The sequence below is a fragment of the Ambystoma mexicanum genome, chromosome 11 (assembly GCF_040938575.1).
Source record: "Ambystoma mexicanum isolate Mex_15411 chromosome 11, UKY_AmexF1_1, whole genome shotgun sequence".
NCBI classification, from domain to species: domain Eukaryota; kingdom Metazoa; phylum Chordata; class Amphibia; order Caudata; family Ambystomatidae; genus Ambystoma; species Ambystoma mexicanum.
In genome coordinates, this window is record NC_090934.1 from 1,354,792,518 (window position 1) to 1,354,805,883 (window position 13,366).

The 13,366-nt window shown below is 46.6% G+C and overlaps 1 protein-coding gene across 10 annotated transcripts in view; it reads left to right on the plus strand.

Moving 5' to 3' along the window:
• Nucleotides 1–13,366, plus strand: part of TCF12 (transcription factor 12) — a 1,064,187-nt gene that overhangs the window by 1,011,196 nt on the left and 39,625 nt on the right. For 6 of the 10 annotated variants that reach the window (XM_069624898.1, XM_069624900.1, XM_069624897.1 and 3 more), the window contains 3 exons: nucleotides 2,861–2,934; nucleotides 3,626–3,697; nucleotides 7,399–7,587. In XM_069624898.1, the coding sequence (XP_069480999.1) occupies nucleotides 2,861–2,934; nucleotides 3,626–3,697; nucleotides 7,399–7,587 (335 nt within the window). The remainder of the gene's footprint in view (nucleotides 1–2,860; nucleotides 2,935–3,625; nucleotides 3,698–7,398; nucleotides 7,588–13,366) is intronic. The other 4 variants (XM_069624899.1, XM_069624906.1, XM_069624904.1 and 1 more) reach the window with 1 other exon arrangement.

Below are 13,366 nucleotides of genomic sequence, written 5' to 3' on the forward strand. Positions count from 1 at the left end.
GTAACTTGCTGTGATAAACAATGTGACTTTAAAGGTCCAGTGGCAGTAAAAGCATAGTTTGGTGCAGTGGCCTGCTGGTCTGTCCAGTGCACTTAACTTTTTCTCCCGAAGGGGTTTGACTTTGCAGTTTGTCTTGTATAGGAAGCTCCATCTTCACTGCAGATAAAGTTTTGAAGCCATAGCAGTCCTATTTGTTGGCCTCTTGAAACACATCAGCAAACGGGCTTCTGTCCGTCTTCCGCATCAGTGAGTTTAAGATGGAGGTGGTCCTGGATTCGCACTTCACATGACTCTGCATCCCAGAATGCTTTTTGAAAGGGTCCAATGGGACAGATGATTCACGCTTGGTACCTGGAGCTGTACTGTTGTCACCATGACCCAGTAGTGTGTTCACCCCATCTTCCAAAGGTGGTTGGGATTGTTCTGCTTCCAACCTAGAGTCTTCTTTTTGGTGCAAATGTTTGTTTGTTCCTGTTGCCTGCATCAATTAGTAGCCTGGTTGGACATTTCCAGTAAACTGATTGTGAAATCCTTCTTTTGCATTAATTTGATCTGATAAGCTCTCAAAGCCCACCCACAGCTCTTGGGGTGCTGCATTGCTGTTTTTCTGGCTGCTTACTAGATGTGCCCAATTAGACCAGTCAAATTCAAACTTGTCTTCAAAGGTCTAATTAGTGTTTTTGAGAAAACATCCAAGAAACAAAGGTCGTCCAATCTCTCATGCGAATTGAGGGGGATGGACATTGTAATGGTATTTCGCAATAATCTGTTTAAATGGAAGGACACACACCTGTGGTGCACCTCTGGAACAGAAATAAATACATCTTATAGTAATCGTATTGCCTGAAAAGTTGAATCTTGTTTTGAGTGTAATGCCATTTAAAGCCGTTTCCATAGCTTGCTACTTTGCATCACCTGGATAACTGATTATTTTAGAGATGGAATTTTAATTCAAGGCAATCTCTCATGGATATCGTTAGTGCTTTTGTCATACGGCTTTTAGTCGTGCAGCGTCTTGCCCATCCACTCACAACATGTTACAATCCAGCTATGAGATGCGAACGTTCTCCACTGGGATTCACGGTTTGCCATTTTTCTTGATCATGTTCGCATGGGATTGCCTGAAAATTGGTCTGAATTTTACTATTTTATAGGCCAGTGACACCGGGCTTGGTTTGCACCAAGCAACAGTAGTTTGAGGGCTTGTTTCCTTGATTTTTATGGTCTGGAGGGCTTTTAGACTTTTACTGCCTCTGAACGAATGAAAAATATTGTAATCGATTGTATTTGTCAATTTGACACTGAATTATAGTTCTATTTGCATATTGGTAGGTTTCACAGTAACCCCACACTCCCTTGCCTCCTCCTTGGCCCATTAACCGTCTTCCAAATTTCCTTGTCACTTTCATAATTAATGATGCAAGTACATTACATGTTCCTTTAATCTACTGGATTTGAATTACATGCCCATCATTTATTCATGTGTTAGTGTTTTAGAGTGTTGCTGAGGTAATATGGAAACTGCCTATTGAGCAGTGAGTCATACCTTCATGCAGTTTTATCAATGCCCATCTTTATGTTCCAACGGGGCAGTCGACATTTAAAGTAATTTGGTATTATGCATCACTCCAGGGCATCTGAAGTGGTTTACTCACAACAAACACATACAGCCCTTCATACAAAATGTTCAGAAAAGCTGAACTGCCTTGAATTTGAGATACTAGAAACACATCTGTCGCATATTGAAAAGTGATTGGATGTTGCAATATTCAGCAAATCGATTCTTTCATCTCAATAGAAGACGTTTATAAAAAAAAAGCTGTAATCCGAATTACTGGTTCAGTATCCTACAGTAGATTTTGGATCACCACTGAAAGCGAAACAGCAGGGCATGTCTTATAGGATATAAATGCTTGTATCACCCATACATTCCATATTGGGCACAGTAAAACTGAGCCGTGATGATTTGGAGAGTCACTTAGTTGGAAGTTCGACTGCTCTATCCATAAAATAAACTTTTTGCTGTGTGCTTTTGAGACAAATTTTACAACTTTAAGTTAACATTGGTATAATAAAAATGTTTTGTTTGTTGATCTTTCTGCCGGGCTGCTTTTGAAGCCATGCTACAAGGCTTATAATTTATTTGTCTGGGGAGGATAGCCTAGGGGCAACGTGAATCGCCTTGGAAGCAAGATGGCACGGAGCATCACAGGTTTGATCCCTGGGTCCGGGCTTAGAAACCTCTGGGTATTAAGCACGTTATAAATAACCTATCATATTTGAACATTCATAGCACTAATTCGAGAGGATTCATTTTGTTTGTTTGGTTAAAGTATTGTGTTGGATCGTACATAGCATATGGAAACTTTTCCATCCAAAGAGTCAGAAAAACAAGCTTGTTTAAAAAAAAAAAAAAAAAAAAAAAACATGATGCCCTTTGTTAGACAAGTTTATTTTTGAAATTCTCTAAAATTACGATGGATTACCTCGTACATATTCTGCCCTTTTGTGGTCTGAAATTAAATGTATTTGTTGTGATTTATGACGTTATTATGTCAACATTCCGTTTCTGTAGGTCAGCGGTCGCCATACTCGTTGCTCTCTAGCCACTTTTTTAATGCTGGACCCATTCACACATAGGCTTCTTGCTTTTACGCTACAACTGTTGGGCTTCCTTCCTTGCTCTGATGCTTAATATTCTAGAATTTTGTCTGGGAACACTTTGTGACAGACTTTAGGCTTCTCTCACTGTTGCATGTTGCTAATCTATCTCTGCAGACTTTATCCAGCCCTCCATATTATTCAGAATGATGTACAGTGCCCAGCGTGTAATTGCTAACACGGCATCTTTTTTTAACAGGTGCGAGCCAGTGGACCAGAGCTGGAGGACAAGCCCCCTCATCGCCAAACTATGAAAATTCTCTCCACTCGCTGGTAATCAAATATTTCTTTAAAGGGGCTTTTTTTTCGCCAGCAGTTTCCATACTGCAGTTTTGTTTGCAAGTCCAGCATGCCATTGCAAAACCCTGCAGTATTTTCTTACCAGTGAATGATCTGCTAGCACATGTTCTGGCTTGATTGAACAATATTAAACATGTAGTGTGGTGTGCCTGGCCATCTGTTCCATGGCACTGAGCTGCCATTTTCTCGGCAGCTGCTGCCGAAGTGCTGTTGTGGGACTCCACTGCGCTTCACAAACCCTGGGCTAATTCTCCTCTCGCCCAGCGCACTGTACGAGCAGGCCCGGTGATGAGTAACCATGTAACGCTTTGGGTGATCTCTAACTCTCGTGCCATGCAAAGAAGATTGCTTGCGTTCATCTGTGAAAAATTAGGATGACCTCTCTACTTAATTGAGCACTAAATATTCCACTGCTTGTCGGGGCTTGGTTAAAAGTGCCACTGGCTGCGATTGATGAAGTGATCACCTTGCGTTTGCTGTCTGGCATTGGTCAATGAGACGTGTGCAGTATTTGCAGGATGTAACCATGCTCGCCCCTGTCCTTTCCTAGTGTTCGTCCAGCCTACTGACTAACCTGTACTGCTGATGTGCACAATTCCTCTGCTTTTAATCAGAAATAATCCTAACTTCTGCCTTGCTTTCTGTTCTGTCTTGACTTTGCCAGAAAAATCGGGTTGAGCAGCAACTTCACGAGCACTTACAGGATGCAATGTCTTTCTTGAAGGATGTCTGCGAGGTAGTATTTTATTTTTTAGGTGGTGCAATTTGGTATCTTTAGTTGATACAATTTTAAGTTTGAGTCAATTCCACATACACTATTCTATCCCCATTCCAATTTCGGGAGTAGAAAGGTTGTATTTGTCAGATTAGCAATTTTTTTTATAAATATGGATTGAACCAGTAACGTAAAAAACAAGGTTGATGTTTACATTTGTTAAACCATTTCCCAGACGTTTAAATTACAAAATGGCTTTCACAAACTCGCTCTTTGATTGCCATGCAATGCCTTCTGTGAATGTAAGTTGCAGCCCTGTCCCTGTTGATAGGCACACACCACTGCCGTGGTAAAAAAAGAAACTAAGCATAGATTTTAAATATTTTTTCATACATTTTTCACCCCAACTCCACTTTTGCTACTCGTGTACTTTTTGAGTACGCTGCAATCTAATGTTTTTTTCCATGTCGTGGCCACAAACCGTGTTGGCTCCTGCAGAATGTAACACAAAGAAGTAGACGCTGCTCGTGTCCCTTTGTGGAATCTGCGATATCCTATTGAAATCTACTGATGGTGTGACATTAAAATTTTCACATGTATTTTTTTTACATTTGTGAAACGCCAGATCAAGCCTTTTTTTGGAATTTTAAATTTTAATTGCCTGGACGTATTTGCATGTTGCAAGATGTCGGAAGTAAAATGGTTAAAATTCTGTTTTTCTCCATATCCAAGCCTGCATCTCTGCGGCATCTAACAATTCGGCCGAACTCTTTAAAATCTGCAAGGAGCTTGCCACCCCTGCTGTAGTCTCTACCTCTCCTGTCCCCTCCCAGGCCCCCTGCACTGCACTGGCCTCTCACTTCATCTCTAAAACTCAGGACATCCTGTCCTCACTCTTCCTCCGGCCCTTCTGCAGCCACCCCTCCTCCATCCTCCCTCCTTCTCTGCCTTTCCCCTTTTCTCTGCTAACGAGGCTTCCAGACAAGTCGATCTATGAAAGTCTCGTCTAAACAGGTTCACCCCTGTTCCTCAAACTATCAAGGACCACATCGACTCCATGGCTCCTGCCCTGGCTGACTTTTGCAACCACTCCTTCGCATCTGGAGTCTTCCCATACCCCCTTAAGCACTCCCTGCGTACCCTCTTCTTAAGAAACCCTCTTCCGATCCCTCCTGCCCGACTAACTATCGCCCAATCTCCATCACTCCCTTCCTGGGCAAGCTCCTGGAGAAACTGGCCTTCTCCCATCTTAACCTCCATGCTGAATCTGTTGGTAGTCTTCATGACCATCAGTCTGGCTTCAGAGCTGCCAGAAGCACGGAAACTGCTCTCCTGAACATCCGTGAGGACCTGCTCTCGAACCTCGACTCCAACACTCCGTGTGTTCTCATTCTGCTCGATCGCTCTTCTGCCTTTGACACTGTCAACCATGCCATCCTGCTCAACCGTCTCCGTGATAACCTGGTTATCACTGGTCAGGCTCTGGCGTGGCTGAGCTCTTTCCTTTCCAATCGACCCTCTCAGGTCCAACTGGGGTCCTTCCTCTCTGACGTCTTTTTCTCTACCTGTGGTGTCCCCCAGGGATCTAACCTCTCTCCCTGGCTGTTCAATCAGTATCTGGCGCTCCTTGCCCACCGCATCGTCGCTCTCTGCCACAACTTTCAGTGCTATGCGGACGATACCCAGCTCATTTTCAGGCTACCCTCAGCCTCCTCCTCTCCTTCCCTCATCTCTTAATGGTGTGCCGCAAATGACCCCTGCCTTAATGGCAGTAAGACCGAGATTCTACTCCTCGGCACACCCACTCCCTCCTTCCCTGCAGCTCTCTGGCCAGCCTCTCTTGGCCCTCTTCCTGCTCCTACCTGCAAGGCAAAAAACCTCGGTCATCTTCGACTCCACACTCCTTCTCTCCTCATATAACTGACGTCTCTAAGAAGTCACACTACCAGATGCACCTCCTCAGAGGTATTCTTCCCTTCCTCTCCATCCCCCAGAAGCTCACTGTCTCCCGAGCCCTGGTTCGCTCGAAGCTGGACTACTGTAACAGCCTCTATCTTAATCTTCCTGCCTCCACTCTCCGCCCTCTGCAACTCATCCAGAACAGGACCGCAAGACTTGTCCTTGGCCTCAAGCCCAGGGACCGTATCTCTCCAGGACTGAAATCTCTACACTGGCTCCCAGTGGCTGTGAGGATTAAGTTCAAAACCCTCTGCATTGTCCACAAGGCCTTCTGGGGCCTGGGGCCTAAATACCTTAAACTCTCTCTTCCTAAATATCTTCCTTCCCGAGCCCTTCGCTCATCTGTCTCCAACTCCCTCAGGGTCAGCCGCTTCCCGAAGCAATGAGCTGGGGGTAGATCTCTCTCCGCGGCAGGGGCCTCCCTCTGGAACAGCCTTCCTGCCTCCCTGAAACTTGAGGAGAACCATCTCCGGTTCCGGAAGCACCTCAAAACCTTCCTCTTTGCTTCTGCTTTCCCTCTCCCCTGCTAAATTCTTCACTGAAACTGCACTGAATCTGCAACTGGGCCACTCTCTCCGACCTCGGTCCTTGGCCCAGCCACTCTCCACTTGCACTGCCTCCCTGGCAACCCCTGCACCCCTACAGCCCCCCTCCCCAGCACTTGTCTGCACTTGCCACCAGCTGGCCCTATTATATTTTTTATTCTAGTTACCCGGTACTGCACTTCTCCCCCCACCCCGCTTCCCCTTGCACTTTCCCTCCCCCCTATCCCTGAACTTGCGCGATCTAAATGACACCTGGCCTAGTAGGATCGTTGTCTGACTTCCCCTTGTTCCCCCTCCTTGCCTCGCCTTGAAACAACTGTGTATAGGCGCGTTACAAATGCCATATCATGTGGTTTAGTAAATCTGCCATTACTAGGGTTTGTAAGTATTTCTGTGGACACTCTAGGGCAGGGGTCAGCAACCCTTGGCTCTGAAGATGTTTTGGACTACAACTCCCATCATCCCCAAGTACCATAGTCAGAAGTCAGATAGCATGGCAATTGTAGGCCGAAAGATCTGCAGAGCCAAAGGCCGCAGACTCCTGCTCTAGGGGAAGATGCACTGAATAACACTTTAGTTTTAGTGGGTTTTTGGGCAGAACAGCCTTCTTGCATATTCGCATCTCGGATTTTGCATCGGCTCGCTGTGAACATGCTGCTTTGCAAGTCATGCCTAACCTACAGCACTGTGAAGTAAAGGAGTAGCCTTGCTTCATCCCACCACTTAAGCTTCTTTCATCACTATCGTTTCTCCCATCCCTTCTCCTGGCACCTTTGCTTTCATGTTTAATGCTACTACTTTGCTTGTTCTCTATAAACTTGAAAATAACAAGGGGGTTCTGGGAGACTCTCTGACAAACATGAGTCCTGGTTACAAAAGCCTTACCCAGAGTCTCTAGCTCACTATCTTTCACAGAGGAGAAATATCACGTGTCTGGGGTTGCTGTTGGTACTCCTGTTCCGAGGAGAATTGCCAAACATTTCTGTGCTGGACTGCCCCAGGGCAGGGCAAAGGCTGATATGTTTGGGATATTTCTTCTCTGTGAAAGATGGTGAGCTAAAGACTGTGGGCAAGTCTCTCATATCCAGGACTAATGTCTGGCAGAGGGACTCCCAGGACCTCCCTTGTTAATTTTCTCTATTAACCTGTGCCAAGAAATGGAGTGTGGGCACTCTTATAAAAATGTAATTGAAGTTTGTTAACTCTTTAAATTTGTAGTCTCGGATGGAGGATCGCTTGGACCGGCTTGATGATGCCATTCACGTCCTCCGAAACCACGCAGTGGGTCCCTCCACAAGTATGGCCAGTGGTCTCGCCGATTTGCAAAGTTTACTGGGGGCCTCTCACAGTGGGCCAATTGCAAGTCTAAACTCCAGTTACAGCGCTACTAGCCGGCAGACATCGTTGGTAAGTTGGTGTTTACTTTTTATCAAATCCTTTGATTTGCCAATGGGAATGTTACTTTTTGCTACCTTGTGTAAGTTGTCAATATGGTGTATATCCATTCACATTGGTTTCCTTTCCAAGCAACAAGTTGGTAGATTTTTCTTCGGCTGGAGCCTCCCTCTGGAACAGCCTCCCTGAAACTTGAGGAGCACCATCTCCGGTTCCGGAAGCGCCTCAAGACCTTCCTGTTTGCTTCTGCTTGCTCTCCTCCTCTCCCCTGCTGAACTCCTGACTGAAACTGCACTGGTGAACTGGCAACCCTCGGGCCTAGTCCCCCCCCCCACCCCCCCGTCCCCCACCCACCACCAGTTGCACACCTGCACTGCCTCCCAGGCAACACCTGCACTTTGGGTCTGTTTCTGTATCCCTACAGTCTCCCCAGCTCGATGTCTGCACTCACCCCTGTACTTGCCGCTAGCTGGCTGCACTTTTGCCTTTTTTTATTTATTCTGGAATAAACCTGGAACAGCATCCCAAAAGAAATAAGGAACACCAAAGATCACCTTAAATTCAGAAAATTACTAAAAACCTGGCTCTTCGATACCAGAGACTAAAACCAAAGCAGCAGTTAGACAAACGACTAAACCAGAAAGGACACTGACAAGCCCCAGAACCGACTGATAAGCACTCAGGGCACCAAGAGGGGTGACGCCAGACAGAGTGGTACACATGCGAGACCCACGGAGACGTAGGCAACAACCTCAGCCAATTCTTAATATCCCCAACCGCTGTATAGCTACAACTAGGTACCACTGGGTTGGGGAACTAGCGAGATACCACCAATCACCGCACTAACTAAGATGATATGGACACTGGCAGGTGCGCTGGCCATGTGGGTGGGGAGCATGCAACGCTGTTGACAGAACGGGCGGTAGAGGCAGCAAGATGCTCAAGGGGCCTCGTATACAAAACAAGCACGAACCTCCAGAGGCACATGATGCCCAAGCACCCCATTTAACGAGATTACGCGAGCACAACTGGTCAACCAGGATATAGATGCCAACTAACCGAGACCACTAACAATTTCCTCCTCCGCATACACCTCTCAAACCAAACACAACCACAAACCTCCAACACAATAAACCGCACAAACTTCACCACACTGCAACAACAAAACAATAAATGCACATAGACCCACACATCAGTACACGACGACTACCGGCCGCATACATCCCAGGCCCAGCCGACGGACCCACTGGACTGAGGCTGCCAACAGTACATCACTGCTCTCTTGCACTTTTCCAACCTTCACCCACTAACTCAGCCGCCCTCCCTCCCTCTTTCAGAGCCGCCAGGGGACCACTCCGGTGGCGATAGTGCGCGGTACAAATGTCCTTTAACATTTACTGTTAATACTATGGGCCTCATTACAACCCTGGCGTTAAGGGGTTAACGGCCACGTAAAAAGCTGCGGCGCCGTTAAACCCTTACACTTTAACGCCTGCTTTTTGCAGGCGTTCAAGTCCAACCCGCTAAGGGACCTTGGTGCTAATTACGGCACCCTAATTTACGGTGCCGTAACTAGCGCCTTCCCCATTCCCATTGTGCCCTATGGGCTAAAAATGGGAATGGGGAAGGGCCCATGGTGAATGGGGAATTACCGCCCCACCAACCTTGTAATGGGGTGGTAATTCCGCCATCCACCATGGCGGAATCCGGCATGGACCATGGTGCTAATAGCACCATGGTCCAACGCCAGCGTCGTAATGAGGCCCCATGTCTTCCACTGCCCCCTCTCCCTTCCCCCACACTTCACCCCCCCCCCCCCCAACCACCCTGCACTTGGTCGATCTCATTGTCACCTGGCCTAGTAAGATTGTTGTCTTCGTCTTCCCTCGGTTCCCCCTCCCTTGCCTTGGCGCGACTTGAAACACTTGTGTATAGGCGCGTTATAAATTCCATATCATATGATGCATGGTAGCATTTGTAAAACTCTTGGTGTCTTTCGTCATGTTCTCCATTGAGACGTAGCACTCTTGCAGTTCTGGCTTCCCTTTTTAATGCAAGAGAAGAGGAGATTGATGACCCAGCCTGTGATCTCCTGAGTTTCCTGATTGGGGTGTTCTGTGCAGGAATATGGCATGCAACTAACATCCATTGGTCTTTAGATCAGTATCTGCAGTGGCAGTTGGTTGCAATTGATCAGTCATGTTTCTATTTGTTCCTCTTATTTATCTGTATCATGTGCTAACAGTTGCGATCTTGTAGATATAGCAAAACTGAGGTCTGGTTTCCGGAAGGTTTTGACTAAATCATAACCTCTGGTGGTGCTTTGGGCAACCCTCCAGACTATCTTTCTTCACGCTGCCGAGCCGTTTCAGAAATGAAAACACGATGGACAAATCATAGCCTGGTTTCCAGAGATTTTCTGAAGATTGGGTGGTCTTACTCTGCATCTGTCTCAGGATTTTGTGCTATTTCTTGGTAGGTCAAAAAGCGAAGAATCCTTCAAAGTGTACTAGTGGAAAATTGGCATTACTGCTAAGGGTGCTTTGAAGTGTTTGTAGTGGACACATTGCCTTTTGGTGGAATTTGGGCCTGTGTTGATGGAGTCTGTGCCCCTATTGTGGAGGGAAAGAGGCTTTCAAAGGATCTCCTGTGTTTGGCTCCCAGTGAAATATTCAGAGGTCCCGGGGGATGCGTTCCCATTTTTGGAGTCCCAGAACTGGTCTAGCTGCAGCATTTTGGGCTCTCACCATATTGCTAAGCATTCGGGACTCCTAGATAGCCTGCTGGCGCTGTATAGCCAGGTTGATACTAGTGCAATGAGTTCTGTTCTGAAAGGTCAGACCAGGCAGGACGTGATGGGGTAGTTCGGAGTTGGAAGAATTGATTCCTTAAGATGGCTTTTGGGAGAAGGTAAGTGCTATCCATGAAGAGTGTAAATCATTTTTCTGCGCTCCCTCCTTTCCAAAGGGTTAAAAATGGTCTGCTCCAGAGGCAGCCCTGGAAAAGCATGTTGCAGAATGTTTGTGCTGTTGAATGTAAAGCTGTTTGCTTTCCATGCGTTCCCTTAGGGGCTTGACCGCACTATAAACAGACAACCGAACCACAACTCCTTTTTCCTCTGTTTGAAAACCCCTTTGGTACAGTCACCATCCTGTCTTCTGCTGTGGCATAACCATAAGGTCTGCCTTTCAATGCATGGGGAGATCTGTCTATTGACGCCTCTTCCTTTGTGCATTCCCCTGGTTAGCTACTTCAAATGATGCATGGTTGCTGCACACACCCCTTTTTGGGTCTGGTGCACACTGTGGCTTCCTGCCCTGGAATATTTCATCAAATGATTTATTGACCATTTTGTGCTGACTTGGCAGCAAGATGTTTGAGAACTCTTCTTTCAAAATAGGTCCCAGTTTTGCTAGCAATGATGGACATTGTGCGGCCGCAAGCTGTCGGGAGACAGTTAAGGGGGGGTGGATTGGTACCGGGTGCAGTGATGAAAGTAGCTGTCTCTTCCGGTACAGGTGTGAAGGTCGCCAACCCCATATTGGGGCCTTCAACCCCTCTAAGGAGTGGATACACATGCATGTCAGTAGTTTTTCGGGGAAAGCTCCTACTTCTCAAACCAGAGAGCATGTGGTACTGGACAACCTTGTTGCCCCAGATAAGGTAACAAAGATAATGCAGAGTGGCAGCCAACCCATTGTAGAACCAACTGCAACTGGGTGTCCTGGAGTTGATCAGGTATCCTGTGGTAACGAATCCTCCTAACCAGTGTGTCCGGTAGCTTCGGGATTGACTAACAAGAGTTGAGTCCGACTCCTCGGGGTTCCAGCACCAATCCATTGGTGCAGGTTGCTCCCAAGGCCTCAGCTGAAGTCTTAAGGGGGAAAAATCTGCATTCTCACGGGTGGTGGAAGTTCAGAAGCCTTCTAATTACTGCTTCCAATGTACCAGAACATGCCTCTCATTTAAAGCACAAAATGCCACGTCAAAGTGAGGCTGCGCATCCTCAGTTCACTAGAGTCCAGGTTTCCATACCTCCTGCTGTAACCAGAAGCAATCCTATCATTTTATCAGCCGCTGAAGACTGTTGTTTCTCAGTACTTTTCTATCCCACAAGGGTAGATTTGCAGTATCCCCAGCCCAAACTTCGACTACCCAACCTGCTACGTCTTTTCCATTCACCCCTGACTAAGGCTCAAGTTATTGCTTTGGAGAAAGTGGAGCAGCTCAGCACCAATCTTTCTGAAAGTTATCCCCCTGGCTAACACTGGTTGCTCTGAATGTCTACCAGCCTAGCAGTTCAGCTTCTCAGCCAAAAGGAGCAGGTGGCTACCTTCGGAGAGTCACTCTTCTTGGCCTCTGGTTCTGGTGTGGAGCACGGATGAATATGTGGATAAGGTTGTCAATAAGGTTATCCATTACATATAATCTGGTCCTTTTATAGAGCTTCCTGTTTAGCCTCATCCCCTCCTTCTGAACTCTCTTCAGTACCAGTGAGCAAAGATGCTCCTTGGTTGCCTTTCCTGCTGGGGAGTCTGGACCTAGTAAGCATGCCCCAAGGCGCACACAGATTTATGTGGAATTGTACTGTGCACCGCTACCATTTGCATGGTCTCTAGGCGCTCACATGGCTCTGTAAGAAAGTGAGTGATAGGTTAGTGAGGGACAAGAGAGGATAGAGAGGTTGTGCTAGTCTGTTGCTTGCAGAACCAGTCGAAACTGGTGTCTGTGTCAGCTTTCTGAGTGTGCTTTGAGTGCACTGGGCTTGTCCGGAGGCATAACGTCCAGTGTCTGGGTTGTTTGTGGCTGTTGGTTCGTGAGGTGGATATGTGGCTTGTGTAGTATGCTAGGCTAGCCCTTTTGGGCGCATGTAAGTGGGAAGTACGCGGAGAGGAGCATGGGTGTTTAGTGTGTGGTTGTTTTGTCGGTTCCAGGATCCATACTGTCCCATGATTGCCTTGGGTCTGTGTAGGAGTTGTGGGAGGTGCCCATTTTTAGAATTGTCTCAGCTAATTGAATAGCCAGGTTTTCAGATATTTTATGAAGGCTAGGGAATCTTCTATCATTAGGATATCCTTCGGTAACAATTTCCAAAGTGTGGCTATCAAATGGGAGAATGCAGTTGATCCGAATTTCCTTTTCTCGTGTTTGGTTTCGATTTGGACGCTGTTGCTGTCTCTTAGGTTTTTTCCTGGTTGGTAGCAGTCGATTTTGGCTTGAGGAAATTCGGCTCCGTGTCAGTGTAGTGATTTGTGAGCAATGCAGATTGCTTCAGATGTTTTTTTTTTTTTAATTGGAAGCTGTATAGGCTTCTCAGGGCTGATGTGATGCAGGCTCTTCAGTTTAGTCTCAGGTATAGTCTTGCAGCAGTATTTTGGATGCGTTGGAGTTTTGTGAGGTATTCTGGCATTCCTAGGTAGACGCCGTTTGCGGAGTCTATTCTCGATAATACCAAGGAGATGATTGCAAGAGTTCTGTGAGGAAAGTTAAGGTAAGGGAGTAGCACCCTAATCAGAGGAGGTAGAAGCATTTCTTTGCTATTGGGTTGACGTGTGGTTCTAGGGAGAGTCCATGAGTATTCCCAGGTCCTTTTATCTCAGCGGATGCAGTCCCATGCATGGTGGCCAGCTCAGGTTTGCGTGTATTGCGTTATTCTCTGGGGGCAGATCATTATTTTGGTTGGGTTTAGTTGGAGATTGTCGATTGTCATCTTGGTGTATATGTCCGTGAGGCATTTGTTGGTGTGTTTTGGGTTGAGGTTACCTTGAAGATGAACATTTAGTATTGATTA